Below are 14,293 nucleotides of genomic sequence, written 5' to 3' on the forward strand. Positions count from 1 at the left end.
CGAGCGTACCTTCCCTCCTATTGTGCTCTCTGAGCTGACTCGGGTCACATTTTTCTGCACATAACTCAGTGGGCCCTTGGAGGTTCCATTCAGGTGAGTTAAATGAAAACTGGACCATAAAGCGTTCTCTCCAGGTATTTAAACTCTGGACATGTATTTCATGTTATTAGTCAGCTCAAAGATCCTCCAAAAAATGGAATAAATGGCAAATAAATGTGCTGAAGTTTTCTAACACTGTTACAGAAAATCAGTTTAAATATATACTTTATTTTCCCTTTGTTGTCTTTACACATTTTCTCTGATAAAAAAAAATTCTATAGAAGCCTCATATAAGGGAATTTTATAAGGTAAAGAAGACAATTAAGACAAATAAATTTCTTTAGTACTGTATTTAAGAAATAAAATGCGTCAAGTATATTTTAGTATTCCATGCAAAGACAATAGCAACAGCTGTAATGTATTGACTGGTCTTTGGATCAGGTTATCAAAGCCACAGGAATTTCTGGTTTTAAATGGTGCTGCATCTCCCCTTCCACCAATATCTTAGGTCCTGATAAAGTGAATCTCAGCAGCTACACCTGGCTGTAGCCCTTCAGGAAATAGTCTTCAAGGGAAATTTTAGCTGAGTTAGGTATCCAGAAAGAAGATGGTGGGTACTCAAGGTGTTGGGTGAGACAGTATCTATCCTAATTTCTGAATACCACCAGTACTTGCATGAGCAACAAGGCCTGTAAAAGCTGGCACCAAGAACTTCCCTGGCTAAAGTAATCCTGCCCCTTTGAACCACTACCTATCCTCTGTGCAGAGCATGAATGTCAAGTTGTCTAGAAATCCTGAAGGTGTAAATTTCTCTGTATTGATAGATCCCTGATGATGGATATAAAGAAGTATTGAAGAAAAGCTTAACAAATATGATGTGCCTGTTCATCAACAAATTGCAAAGTGAGCAGCCTCTGCTTCTGCAATTAGGTTAGTACAGAACTCTGGCTTTTGATTTAGAAGTCATTCTGGCATGCAGTGAGAACAACACTTCTGGGTGACTAAAAAATGAGAAACTGCCTGTTAAATTCCACCTTGAATTAGAGGGTGGCAGGTGAACAATTCACTCATTAGATTAGATCATTTAACAATCATATTAAATTTGGAAATGTCCTATTTCTCATTGTATTTCCAGAGAAACTGAATCACAAAATGCCTCCCCCCACCCCCGCCAAGCCTCAGAGAAAGCAGTTTACTACAAATTAAAATTAAGTCTCCTTGCTAGTTGGAAAACAATCAAAACTAAGCGGGATGGACTTTAAAAATGTAGAAGAAAAGTTTGCAGGTACCTTTCTGGATCTCTCTCTCAAACAGTATTTTCTCATTTTAACCTCACTGCTCACCTTATGTCCCATTTTTTCATAATTTCCAAATATTCAGGTGCCACTGGAAAGGTGTGACTTAAATTTCAAGGGAATGGTACAGACCCATGTACTTTTTGAGGGCCTTTAGAAATAGGAGATTAACATTCAAAAGGTTGCATCTCTAGAGCCCTTGCTTTCTTTTTGTGATTAGAAAACTGTTGCCAAAGCAAACTGCTGACAACACATCAGTTTTATGATGAGTTTGGATTTAATTATTCATTTAGGGCTTAAAAAGACCTACCTATGATCACTGGAAGTTCTGTATTCAAAAAACCCTCACTGAGAAGCTACTTATCTCCTCTTAATATTCCCACTGTCCATCTCCTTATCATGAACTCTTACTCCCCTGGCACCTCCTCCTACTGTTCCTTCCCAACCTGTTAGAAACAGCCAGTTTAGCTAAGGATATACAAATAATTTTCATGGAAAGTAGTAACAAAAAAAGCCTTGATGTCTGCAGATTTAAAGAAGCTGCTGGTCAACTGGCAGAAACTAAACAAACTGTTAAGGTCAACAGGGATCAGAGAGAAACTGCAATAGGTTATGTATTGATTAGGTTTCAACCAGGTTTACTCTCCTCGGATGAGCAGTCCAGAATCACTATATGGGGAAACAGCTATTAAGATACTAAACTGAACTGCAATTTAATGTGATTTAAGAATACTACGTGTCACCACAGAAGTTGCTATAGAAACAAATATATTTTACTATTAGCAATACAGTATGTGAGCTTAATCCACTAGGTTATAAGAAATCCATGGAAACCTGGAAGTTCCGGGTTGTTAATCCATTGCATTCTTGTTTCAAAAGCACAGGGCTGTGCTTTATTTAGTACTTTAAATTGTACAAGCTCTGTGGAATGTAATCGAGCAGTTCCGATTTCAGCTTGTGTGGAAATTGATCTTTTACACATGTGAAAAGAATCTTCTGGAATACAAATATCTTAGTGGTCAGTAAAATATTCACACTTTTTACAAAGGAGAAAATAAAAATGGCAAATTTATAGCCAGTGTTTGGAAACATTGGCTGATACATTACAAGCAGATTAGTGCTACTGATGCAAATACTTCATTTTTGTGGCTGGTTTGTGCTCAGTATGAGATATTAAAGGAGCTGCAATGGCTTAATTACTACGCTAACTAGGACATTGTTGTCCTAACTGATTTCAGGAAAGCCTCTGCAACAAATAAAGGTGAAGGTAGCCCTGTTCAGATGGTCAGGATGAAGAACAGCTCACCATTTTTGGCTCCAGAATACATTATGCTTGGAAACTATAGCTCTCTGCACAGAATTGAGTTGTGGATACAGGAAACAGACAGCATGGGACAAAGAAGTCAGTAACTTCTTCGTTGCAGAAAAGACAAGCCTTTAGGGAATGTTTACTTTGCATCACCACACTCATTGGCCTGAAAATGGTTGTTTGTTTGGGTTTTTTTATCGTTCTAAAATATAAAATGAATGCTAAAAACTAGAGATGTTAATACTGATTTACTTGCTTCTATTGTTAAGTGTTTTACTTTCAGAATTCAGTGTGAAGCTAATGAAACTTTTTTAAATGGCTCTGACCATTGTCGTCTTAAAGTAATTTAGTTTCTGGATGTGTGTGAAAATATTTTTTTTTTTAAAGCTATCTCAAACATTTACAGAATATATTTAGCATACACAAGCTCTGAGTAACATTTTGACCAGGTATATGATGCAGAGTTGGTGTGAACTGGCATTTCTCCCTTCTGCAGACACACTGATACTATTTTGTACTAGTGGGTGAATGACAGTAGATAACCTGGATGGAAACAGAAAAAGGCGGAACTGTTGTAAAGCTTCTCCATCCACATTACTTTTTTTCTGTAGAGGCTTTACACGGCACCACCCAGAATCATTTAAAACATGTTCACTCTCCAATTTACATCCCAGAATTTACAAACCCTTAAAACAGTCCTTTGGCAAGATTTTAAATGTGGTATCTCTATTTCCCTATGAACATGGGGATATTACAACAACTTCAGGAAGAAAAAAAAAAAAAAAATTTCTTCTGGAAAATAATCTAGGAAAACAAAAACTCTGAGACCCCTTAACCTTCTTCCTGAAAAAATTTGATCAAAGTCTTTCAACCAGTCCTAGTGCAGTGCTATTCATAAGAGAGAAAAAACAAAGATTGGACCTTTGTGACTAGTAACTTGCCTTGTAACTGCTTCCCAGAACAAAATCTCTGGAGTTCTAAAAGTTAAATACATCTTACCAACAATCTCCATATCACAGAGCTCAGGATAACAGCAAGTAACAAGGTGGGAGAAACCTGATTTTCAAGGCAAATTTTTAATTTTACCTTATGGTTGTAGTGGTCAAATAAAATTATGTATGCTCAGAATAATGCATGTTTCTCATGAGGACTAAAGTGCTCAGATAGGCATTTTTTTATCTATTTCCAGTGATATTAAGATCTGTGAAAACTCTAAAACGTTTTTTTATCCTGCAATAAAGTAGGTTCACAGAGTAAGTTATTTGAATAGATTCCTCTAAGACTTGTAACTTGTAAAACCTTCTTTCTCAATGAGAAATGGGTAGGATCAGTACAACCTAGGCTGCATAAATCTTAACATATGCTAAACTAGAGGTAGGAAAAGAGGGAAAAATAGAAATAAATGACAGCCTGTATTGTAAGATATTTGAATGCTTACTTCATAAAATCTACATCTTTATTTCATTACTACATAAAACCTAATTCTATTGTCAAATGTGAATTCTGAGATGTAATTCTATTGTCAAATGTGAAAATGCTCACCAGGAAAAAAAGTTCTGAAGGCTGCATGACAGTAGGATATTCCTTTTGAATGTTATCTGAGGAATTAACATGAACAATATAAGCTTTTAAATACCACAAAGGGGTCATGCAAGACCTTCTGTTGCATCCATTGCATCTCATGGAAAACAGAGTATAATCTCAATTAATCGGTAATAATGATAACTGAAACAGTCAAGTGAAGATCTTAAATGATCTGAAATCTATAAACATTAATATAAAGTGGACATGTGATGGATTTCAATGTTGGCAAGCTTGAAAAGCAGAATATGGTATTTTTCTTTCTTGCTATAATAAATGAAACATTCTACCTGTTAGACTGATAAAGTCTTGCTGATTTATTCAGTAATTGATCACAGACTGTTGGGATTATACTGACCAAATAAAAGTGGGATAAAGTAACTCCTTTCATTAAACTACTAAAAGAAGAGGTTGAATTTATTTTTAAATAGGAAATACCTAATGTATAGATAGTTCTCGTTAGTAGATTAATTCCTTTCAGATATGTTTCAAAAATCAAAAGACAACCTGCAAAATACTGAATTGCAGACGAATGTTACTCTAATTTCATCAAGTACTGATGACAAATACAGGTGCAACTGCACTTCAGATGAATGTAGCTGGAATTTGATTAACCCTGTAGTCCCTTTACTATGCAATAGTATGCAATTGTCAAACATTTATAAAACTAAAGGCACATCTTACTTGACAGCTTACTTGATCTTGGTGTTGACTTGGTGGTCGAGAGTGGGACAACTTCTCTGGCAGCCTTCTGTCAAGGGCATGTCCATTCTCCAAACGAGACTCCCTGGGCTTGTCAAACCAATCTGTTTCTTCACGACGGAGGTGATAGGCTTTGAAAACCAAGGACAGGTCAGATGTTCTGATCCAGTGCTGGGCAAAGGGCATTTATGTGCATTGTGCATAGCAAACATGCATAGTGGTTATTAATTGGCCATGCAGCTAAAGCAAAGTTACAGGCGAGACTTGAGACATTGAACTCAGGCATAATTTAGCTGTAAGTGATATAACAAAGTGAGAAGATTCTGTCTATGTCAAAACTATGGATATTAAATAGCAGAAGAAACCCACTGCCAAGTGCTATAGCCATATCCTTCTTTCTGGCAGCTCAGAAACACACTGCAGAACTCACACTTTTCTAAAATATCTGATGAAAAAAATTAGTCAAATTAGTTATTTTGCAGTAGGCTAAGGAAAAAAAAAAAAACCAAACACCGAAAGCAAAACCCCAAAACCTGACCCTCAAAACCCAACCTCCATTAGTTCCCAAACTTCTGAACTGAATATTGTCCAAAATATTTTGGAAATCATCTAGAAGTAATAAGAAAATTGAGACTCCTTTATGAAATCAGTATCATTCCAAATCAAAGAAGATGTGAAGCTATCTACATTCTTTGTAATTCTAAGCAGAAATATTGCAAGTGTTCACAATTTGAACTCTATCCCCCCATTTTGCAGTATGAACCTTTGTGTGTGGAAAGTTAGTCAGTATGTTCTTTCTGCAATAATTCTTCAGACTAGTGTTCTTATATTTGCAACAGTTTTAAACCTGTATAAAATCTCTGGTGTTAGACAACCTTGTGGAATCAAATAACACCATTTAATTGAAATCAGTTTAATAAATACACATATTTATGCCTACTGATTATTGAGTCAACTGACATAGGGTCCATTGGGATCAGAATCTGCCCCTATGTGTTTAATAATATTTCCACTACACAACGTACAGATTTTCATCTACATTGCCCATCAGTGTAAACCATAATAATGTGCAGATAATTATAATGTAATACAGGTTTGAGTTTTAAGCTTTAATAGGCAAGATAAATTTGGAATTCAAGGAATGACAATATTTATTTCAGCAATATCACCAGAAATTGCAAACCTTAAATAAGGTCAGTTGTTGCTATAGAAACAAGAGTGAAAGCAATTGTTCCATGACACAGAAGAGAATTTAAAATGAAAAATGGTAGTGTGCATAATCTTCTCTAGTTGCTAAAGTAAACATAATCTAGTTGGCTTAACAAATAGCTGGAAAAAAGTTTAATGAGAGGGAAGAAAAAGTTATTTTTTCATTACTATTTTATTAAATTTATCCCAAAAGAGAAGCAATATGTATGCATGATTTTGAAAAATAATATTTTGTATGTGGAAAAAACAACATCCTATAGTATATTAGGCCTTTGGACAATTCTTATTCTTGGTTCAGTTATTATGCAGTCTCATCCTTCCTAACAGCACAAATTTTATCTATTATGAAATTATTTGAAAATATTATTTAGATCAGCATATATAAATTAATAGAAACATTATTAAAGGCTGATGATTGTCTGGCTAGTGATTACTTATTGATTAATTGCTCTCAATAACTCATTATAATCTAATATATAAATCCTTTACGCATTACACATTTATTCCAGGTGACTTGCATCTGCACACAGCAGGCTGGTTCATAGCTCATCCTGACAGAACTTCTTCCTAAAGTTTACATTAAGAACCTAACACATTTTTCTGATCCCAGATACTAATGCTCACTATCACAATCTATATCATTACCTGAGCAGAAGAAATAATGAGATTTTTTTTTCCTCCTGTCTCAGTTGAAATAACTTTTGCTGGATTTTTTCTTTTGAAAAGCCAGAACATAATATAGAAACCCATACTGCAGTTCAGACAAGACTACTTTTTATGAAAATGTGATGAATGTGTGTATTTTATATGAAATTTTATTAAGAAGTAATGTATGTATGTGTATATAGACACACATATGCCACACTCATATGTACATGCATACAATTGGTTTTGGCTTGATTAGTTGGGATTTGTTTTGGATGGAAACCTAAGAACAGCCAAGATGAATCATTGATCTGAGAGGATACATGCTTTCTTCTAAGACCAACAATATGCAGCCAGATGGTTCCACCTGTAAAAAAACTCCTGGTGGAGTCAGTAAGGTCCCATGCTATTAGTCGTACTCAGTTTAACAAGGTAAAATGGAATTCCAGGCTGTGAAGTCCAAGAAACTTCATCAGAGAACTAGTACTGATCACTCTAAATCCCTCAGATGAAAAATTACAAGAGGTCAGCTGTGTTTATGTCTTGATGTCTTTATATCTCAATTTTAAACTTACAGAGATATATAGAGATATGGTAGAATTAACAAATTAGTACACAAAAGAAAAAAATCCTTTAGGTGAGAAGAGGTATATTTAATATTTAGCTTATCAGCATGGACTATTTACATTCATAAAACTGAGTACTAGCTTCAGTATCCTTGGAAAATGGTACCTTCAACATACTTAATAGTTTGTGGAAGCTGTAGCAGCTGTAGGGTTAATAAAGAACTATTTGCTGGATCAGAGCTTTCATGGTATGCAGAACCCTGAGAAAATACCAGGTGTTTCCAAAGCTCAAATCGATATTTTATTTTCAATGAGAACCTCTGGATGTTGTGCTCTTCTGACACTAGAGCCATTTTTTTAACCTGTTTGAAGTTATGTGCTGAAGCATGGTTTTAAGATTTGTTACAGTAGGTAGGTGCACTTAGTGAAAAACAGAAGGTTTGGCCTGAAAGTCCTATGTGTATTCTCTTACTGGATTCATTATGCAATGTGACTTAAAAAAAACAAATGGAAAGTCAAGCATATCTCTCAATTTGAACTGAAGAAAAAAAAAATTAATATTTTGACTTAATTTTTAAAAGCCTCTAAAGATGAAATTTCAAGCTTTAGAACAAGAAGAGTTTTACTAAGATAGCACTTAAGACTGAATTCTTTTAATGAATTTTCATTAACACCATGCAACAGTTGTTTTAAGATAAAAAAAGAAAAAGCAAAGCAAACTGTGTTAAAAGGCTGAACACAACACACCAGAATAGCTGTTCAGTGTCAGGGCACTACAGAGAAAAGTGCTGTCTGAGAAAAACAAGGCCATAACTTTTTGAAGAACTGTAATTGCTTCTTTGGAACATTTATTTTTAATCTTACATCCAAATTATATGAATTATTTCTAATTCATGTTACTTGCTATTAGACAGCGTATTTGAAAATAATGTTATAAAGTGTTTTGATTTCCCAAGACTTTACATAAAATGGTTCAAAAATAAGCTATTTGTGAAGAAAAAAAGGTTTGATAGAAATTAGAAAAATATTGCTGAAAGAGGAAGCCCTGTTATTCGGGGACATATCAATCTTTAATAAACACATGTGAATTGAGTTAGAATACTTCTGAAAGAGTGTAACGAATCAGAGGCTAATTTAAAACCAAAACATGTTCAACCTAAAATGTAACATGGATGCCTTCCACAAATATATAACAGAAACATTATGAATTGTAGCACAGAAATGTAATTCCCTATGACCTGTTTATATGAGGTGGAATAGCAAAGAGGCTTTTTTTGGTCCACTTTGGTTCTCCTTAGTTTTCAGGAGGAAAAGTCCTGAATCTTTCACAGTGTGACACTAGAATGACCCTTAAAAGTCACAAGTTGAGTTGAGACAAGACAACATCTACTTATTCAAAAAGAATGATATGAGTTGTAACTTGTGGAGTTCCTCTCAACTGCCTTCAGATTTAGTTATAGGACTCTGTGTGCTAAGAATTTAAGAACAGTGAAAAGATTTAAACTTCTGATAAAAATCAAAAAAGCTGATGATCCTGAACATCTTCTGAAACACAGACTTCATGAGGGTGTTGTAAATATCTAAGAAATATGAAAAGAAATTTACAGAACAAATCCCTTTAATATACTGTGGTAGCAGGAAGGCAAATGGATGCAATTTTCTAATGCTTATGAAAGATTCAGCCTATGTAAAAAACCAATAATGCAATAATGAACGCTGAGGTTACTATAAACCTGAAAGATAAATCATACTACTTCATAATCATGCAAATGTGTCTTTTGAGACAATCATTGCCATTTACAGACAATATAGCGCATGCAAAGTCTCTTTTATTGTGCATTAAATACACATAAGAAAAAGTTAAGGGAGCGCATACAATTTTGAACATATTAATGTCATTGTCTTTCAAAGTGTCTTTATGATTTTTAAACAATTTAGAATATATTAAGTCTGAACTGACTCGAACAAAATTGATACATAATTTGCAATTATTTAGTACTCGACATCAGCTTTAACATTCTGCTGTACTTACTTAGAAGAAACATTTTTAATTGCACCATATATAATACATCAGAAAGGTTCCTTTCATGAACCAAAATGATATAAACTCTTGTGCTTATTTGGCAGATATATTGTATGGGGTGCATATAAAACCAGCTACGCTGCATAACCCATCAATAGGAGTAAAATACTTTATGCAAGTTTATTGAAGGATGAGATTGTCTTGCACCATCCAAATGACAAATTATCTTACATCATCACAATTCTGAATGCACAGAAGTCCACATGACAGGATGCTTTTGACAAACCACATGTAGAACGTTATTTTGCTATTACGTAATGCTCTATATGGTTCTAACACACAATATGTACTTAGTGGACAAATTATTTCTATATAAACACAGATCTAAAGTGGTGCATTGGGAGATGGAATTATCAGTTCTTGAATTCTATCATGAAATTTCATGCAAATAAAAGTACTAGAGTTTTTTAGAGATTTGGGAGATTATTTCCAAATCCCAACAAAAAATATTGCAAATAAGTTCAATGATTCACAGTCACTGGAAAAGGCTTCACATAAAGACTTATGGTAAGGTCTGTATTGTACATTGAATAGTCTACACAGGATCGTTGGAAAAGTAGACATCAACAAATGAAAAGGAAAATGCACAAGCAAACCAAAAGGAAAGCAAATCATCAACAATACAGTGAGCATGCTAGAGTAGCTTAACACCATCCAGAAACAGCTGTTAGGGTAAAATAAAAAATATCAGATAAAACAAAAGAAATCAAACACCAAAAATGTAGATACACAGAAGATGCACCAAGGAACAGAAAAAAAGAACAAGTCTTTGAAGTATAACAAAAATTAGACACATGCATAGAAATGAGGATTTGCGTTGTGATAGTAAGATACCAGTCTGAGGCCTAATTTACCTTCACTGTCTGACATGGCATGCTGGAAGTCATCCATGATGAAGGCTATATCTCGATCATAGCCTCGAGTCCGTGACTCCTCTCTCATATGTTGCTGGACCTCAGGTAATGAATGGCTTGATCCAAACTGGTCCCTGGTATCTGCAGATATTGGTGGCAAGGGTCCAGCTGCTGCTCTTGCCATTCCCATTGGCTGTCCAACGGGACTTAGTGGGCTCTCTTCCTCTGAGTTCTGCGCTACTATTGGGATCCTTCCCCTGCTTTGGCTAATAGGTAGACTGGTGGGTTTAGTTCTTCCAGATGGTGCTGCATGGCTAAAGGAAACATCTAAGGGTTCAGCTTCTTGGGATTTCAGTCTTAAAGAAGAACTGGAAGAATCCCTTTTCAGTGACAAATCAAGCCCATAAACTGAGGAGGGTCTAGATGATGGCCTAGATCTGCTACCACTGCTATAAGTTTTGTCTGCTTCATCTTGTAATGTGGATCTCATTGTTGGACCTAGTGCAGTCCCAAGGCCTGCTCCAATGGATGAAGTCAGTGGTGGCCCCATGTATTTCTGTTGGTCAGTGATGTTTTTTCTAAGGCCAAAAGTGATATCATCCTGAAGAAGCCTTGCCCTAGTAGTAATTCCCCCGAGTGTTGAAGTGCTAGAAGTCATATAGCTTGAATAGTCAGGCTCAAGGTCTCTACTTTCTTGAATAGGTGAAAACTTTGTTAGTTTGGGGTCTATCAAAGCTTTCTTGTGTTTTGACTGCTTCTGGTAAAGGAGGGCTGCTGGGAGCTGCTTAGCAGCCTGTTTCTCAAGAGTAAGCCTACCTATGCTATATTTCTCAGATTTTGGAAAATGCCTGTAGCTGCCCTCCGCATGGTAATACTGTGACAGGCCAGCCAGATGATCAAGACTTTCTGCACCTCTACGGAACTCTTGTTTTATCTGGTGTTTCAGAAGTTTGAGCTCATAAGGGTCCTCCATTGGATCTTCATCAGCTTTAACATAGGAATGTAACCTAGAAGAAGTCTGCAGTGGTGCTAGGAAGTCTGACACTTCTTGTGCTCTCCTGGCCTCAGTTGTGCGAAGCAGTCGATCTGTTTTGGTCAGATCTTTCTCATGGAGGCTAAAACTGGAACCAAGCGCTCCTGTTCCTTTAGTAAGTTCTCCTATATCATCAATCAGCACATAATTTCGGGGTGTGTGGTGGTGGTCTATATCTGCATAGAATGAATCTGCAGATATGCTTGATATAGGGCTGCTTGCTATGCTGTTTCTCTCATCTAGTCCTATCCTTAAGTCCAAGGTAGAGTATTTACTACCCAGCTGGGAAACTGCATAATTATTGTCAGTTGAAACTGGTGCTATCATGAGGGGCTGATTGCGAATTACATCATAGTTTGTTGTTATCTTAGGCTCCAAATATAATGTGGTTTGTCTTGGCTTTGGCTGTATCACCATCATCTGTGACGGGAGCTGGTATGATGGCTGTTGAGATGGTGGAGGTTGAGCCTGTGGAGTAAAGGACATAGTAGCTCCTGTTTGGAAAGCTGTCTGGGTCTGATAGGGTGAGACCTGCTGGTGATACAAAGGCTGCTGTTGTTGGTAATGTGATTGTTGTGTGAACTGAGTTGGTGCTTGAGTTGGCAGGGCAGGAGATGAATACTGATATTGAGCATATGGGCTTGTAGCAGGGGCAAACTGTGTTTCTGGCTGGGTCTGTGGTGGCATAAACTGGTTAAATTCTGTCTGGGGTGCAGTACGTGGTCTTTCCAAGCCATGCTGAGTTTCTATTCTGGTTGACCTGGTATTATTAACTTCACTGTCTGACATATAGTCACGTTCTTCTGCTACTCCTTGGAGGTAGGCACGCTCTCTCTTTTCTCTTTCTTTTAGTAAGGCTTCTTTCCTCCTATTAATGCCCATTTCCAAGTATCTCAGCTTGGCATCTATTTCTTTTTCCTCCTCATCTAGCTCTGCTTGCTTCTTCCTAAGCTTGGCTGATTCACGTTCGACCAGATCCAATTCCCTGTCTATATCCTGAAGAATTTTGGCTCTGGCCATGGTGTTAGTCCTACAAATCCTTCTGCGTGAAACTGATCCCACAGAAGTATATGGTGACTGAGTTCCTGCTGTTGCTTCCTCTGGAGGTGGGTTGGGCAGAGTCCTCTTCACCTTCTTTTGAGTGCCTGATGGAGTTATGCTTGAAGAACCTTTTGCCTGCAATAGAAGAAACAAGGCTGAATCACTATTCTGGAGACTTGATTGCTAATTAATCACACGTTTTAAATTTTTTTTCATGGTATGGCTTAATGACATACTTTCTCTAACGGAGAGGAAAGCTTGTGGTATCTGTGAATAAGCAGCAGAAAGCAGCATGAAAAAAGATCCGTCACTCTGCTAAAGGTCAGGAAGACAAGCAATCTAATGCAAAATAAGGGTGAAATTCACTAGGACTTTGTTTAGCCTAAGATTGAAAAATCTACTTCATATTCTTGAAATTGAATTGACTGTAATTGTAAAGGTTTTTTTATTATTTCCATATGCTTAAAGATACACAGCACATGTGTGTGTGGGAGGGGAATATATATATATAGACCTACACACCTTCCTTTTATATAGCATTTAATAGAAAAAAAAATACGCAATTATAAATGTACATAGAAACATATTCATATATAGATATATGTATAAACTGTACAATCAAATAAAAGTCTCTGAGCCAGATATTGAGCACATACTAAGCAGCTACAACTTGTACTGAAACCCAGAGATGAAAGCAGGACTTTCTGGTGCAAACATATTTGGTACAACAGGTAGTTCTTAGCTGATCTGGTAATTTTTGCCTCACCTGCTGCTACCTATATATTTTCAGGGAAGATTCTTGTGCTTTATAAAAGTGGTATGCGCTTTCTTCAGTTCATTGAAGACTTTTAAATGAAATTTGTTCCAGTTCCAAAGCTACAGCTTAAAACTTAAAAAAAGTTAAGCTGTATAAAAATAGAGGAATCTAGTTTGGTTCAGATGTCTAGACTTCCCCACAGTTAATGGCAGAAGTATGATTCATCCTGATCTAGGAGAAGTAGCTACCTTAGTTTGATGAGTCATTTTTCTGAGGTGCCTCTCTCTCTTCATCAACTAGGAAAGTAGGCAATGCAACTGGTTAGATGCAATCTAAATTGCACCCGAAATTACTAGGGTACTTGAAAAGTTATTTTTGTTTTGAAGGAAACTTAGGCTCCCACACAATGAAGATACACTAAGTGGGACTTGAATGATCTTGAAATTGTATCCTATCTCCCCCATAGTTTCTATAGATTTTGCCTTAGTAAAGGAAAAGATATTGATCTATACACATACACTAAAAATAATCACCTCTGCCATTACAGAATGCAGTTGCGTAAATAGCAAAATTTGGAAGCATTTCAGCACAGTTTAATAAGGGAAGTAAAAAGAATATTAACTAACTTGGCTTTTCTGCCTCTACAGGAAAGGACAGCACTTTAGTAAGCATTAACTGTTATTAAGTAAAAATGAGTTTTTTTCTGAAATAAAAGTTACTTCACTCAGATAAGAAGTCAACAAGATTAATTTTAATTAGTAGTTTATAAATTACTGTTTTATCAGTTTATTCTGTCTTCAAGAAATTGCGAAATTTTTTTTAAAGTGTTGACAACCCTCTTCTGCTTCTCCCCTGTTACCTTAGCAAATCACAATAATCAACATAATTTGCCATGGATCTTTAAAGAAACATTCACTACCTTTTCAAGTGCCATTTAAGCTCTTTTCATCCTCTTAATCTAAATTCCATCAACTTTTGCATGTTTCAGATTTCAATAAATGCAATTTAATTTTGTTTTCAGCTTCCCGTGGCCATTTCCCAAACCCATGTTGTGCCAACAAATCAAAGAAACTAATTTTCTCTTGCTCAGTGTGTACTTATAATCAAAGACAAATTAATCATCTACAGTAGGTCTAGTTGGCTATTAATTTACATTGTAAATTCGGTGCAATACCACTG

The 14,293-nt window shown here is 36.0% G+C and overlaps 1 protein-coding gene across 11 annotated transcripts in view; it reads right to left on the reverse strand.

The window, feature by feature from the left end:
• Nucleotides 1-14,293, reverse strand: part of PCLO (piccolo presynaptic cytomatrix protein) — a 393,494-nt gene that overhangs the window by 146,822 nt on the left and 232,379 nt on the right. For 10 of the 11 annotated variants that reach the window (XM_074903436.1, XM_074903431.1, XM_074903432.1 and 7 more), the window contains 2 exons: nucleotides 10,284-12,492; nucleotides 4,909-5,057 (listed from right to left, as the gene is read on the reverse strand). In XM_074903436.1, the coding sequence (XP_074759537.1) occupies nucleotides 4,909-5,057; nucleotides 10,284-12,492 (2,358 nt within the window). The remainder of the gene's footprint in view (nucleotides 1-4,908; nucleotides 5,058-10,283; nucleotides 12,493-14,293) is intronic. The other variant, XM_074903430.1, reaches the window with a different exon arrangement.

This window comes from Athene noctua, chromosome 3, assembly GCF_965140245.1.
Source record: "Athene noctua chromosome 3, bAthNoc1.hap1.1, whole genome shotgun sequence".
Lineage (NCBI taxonomy): Eukaryota > Metazoa > Chordata > Aves > Strigiformes > Strigidae > Athene > Athene noctua.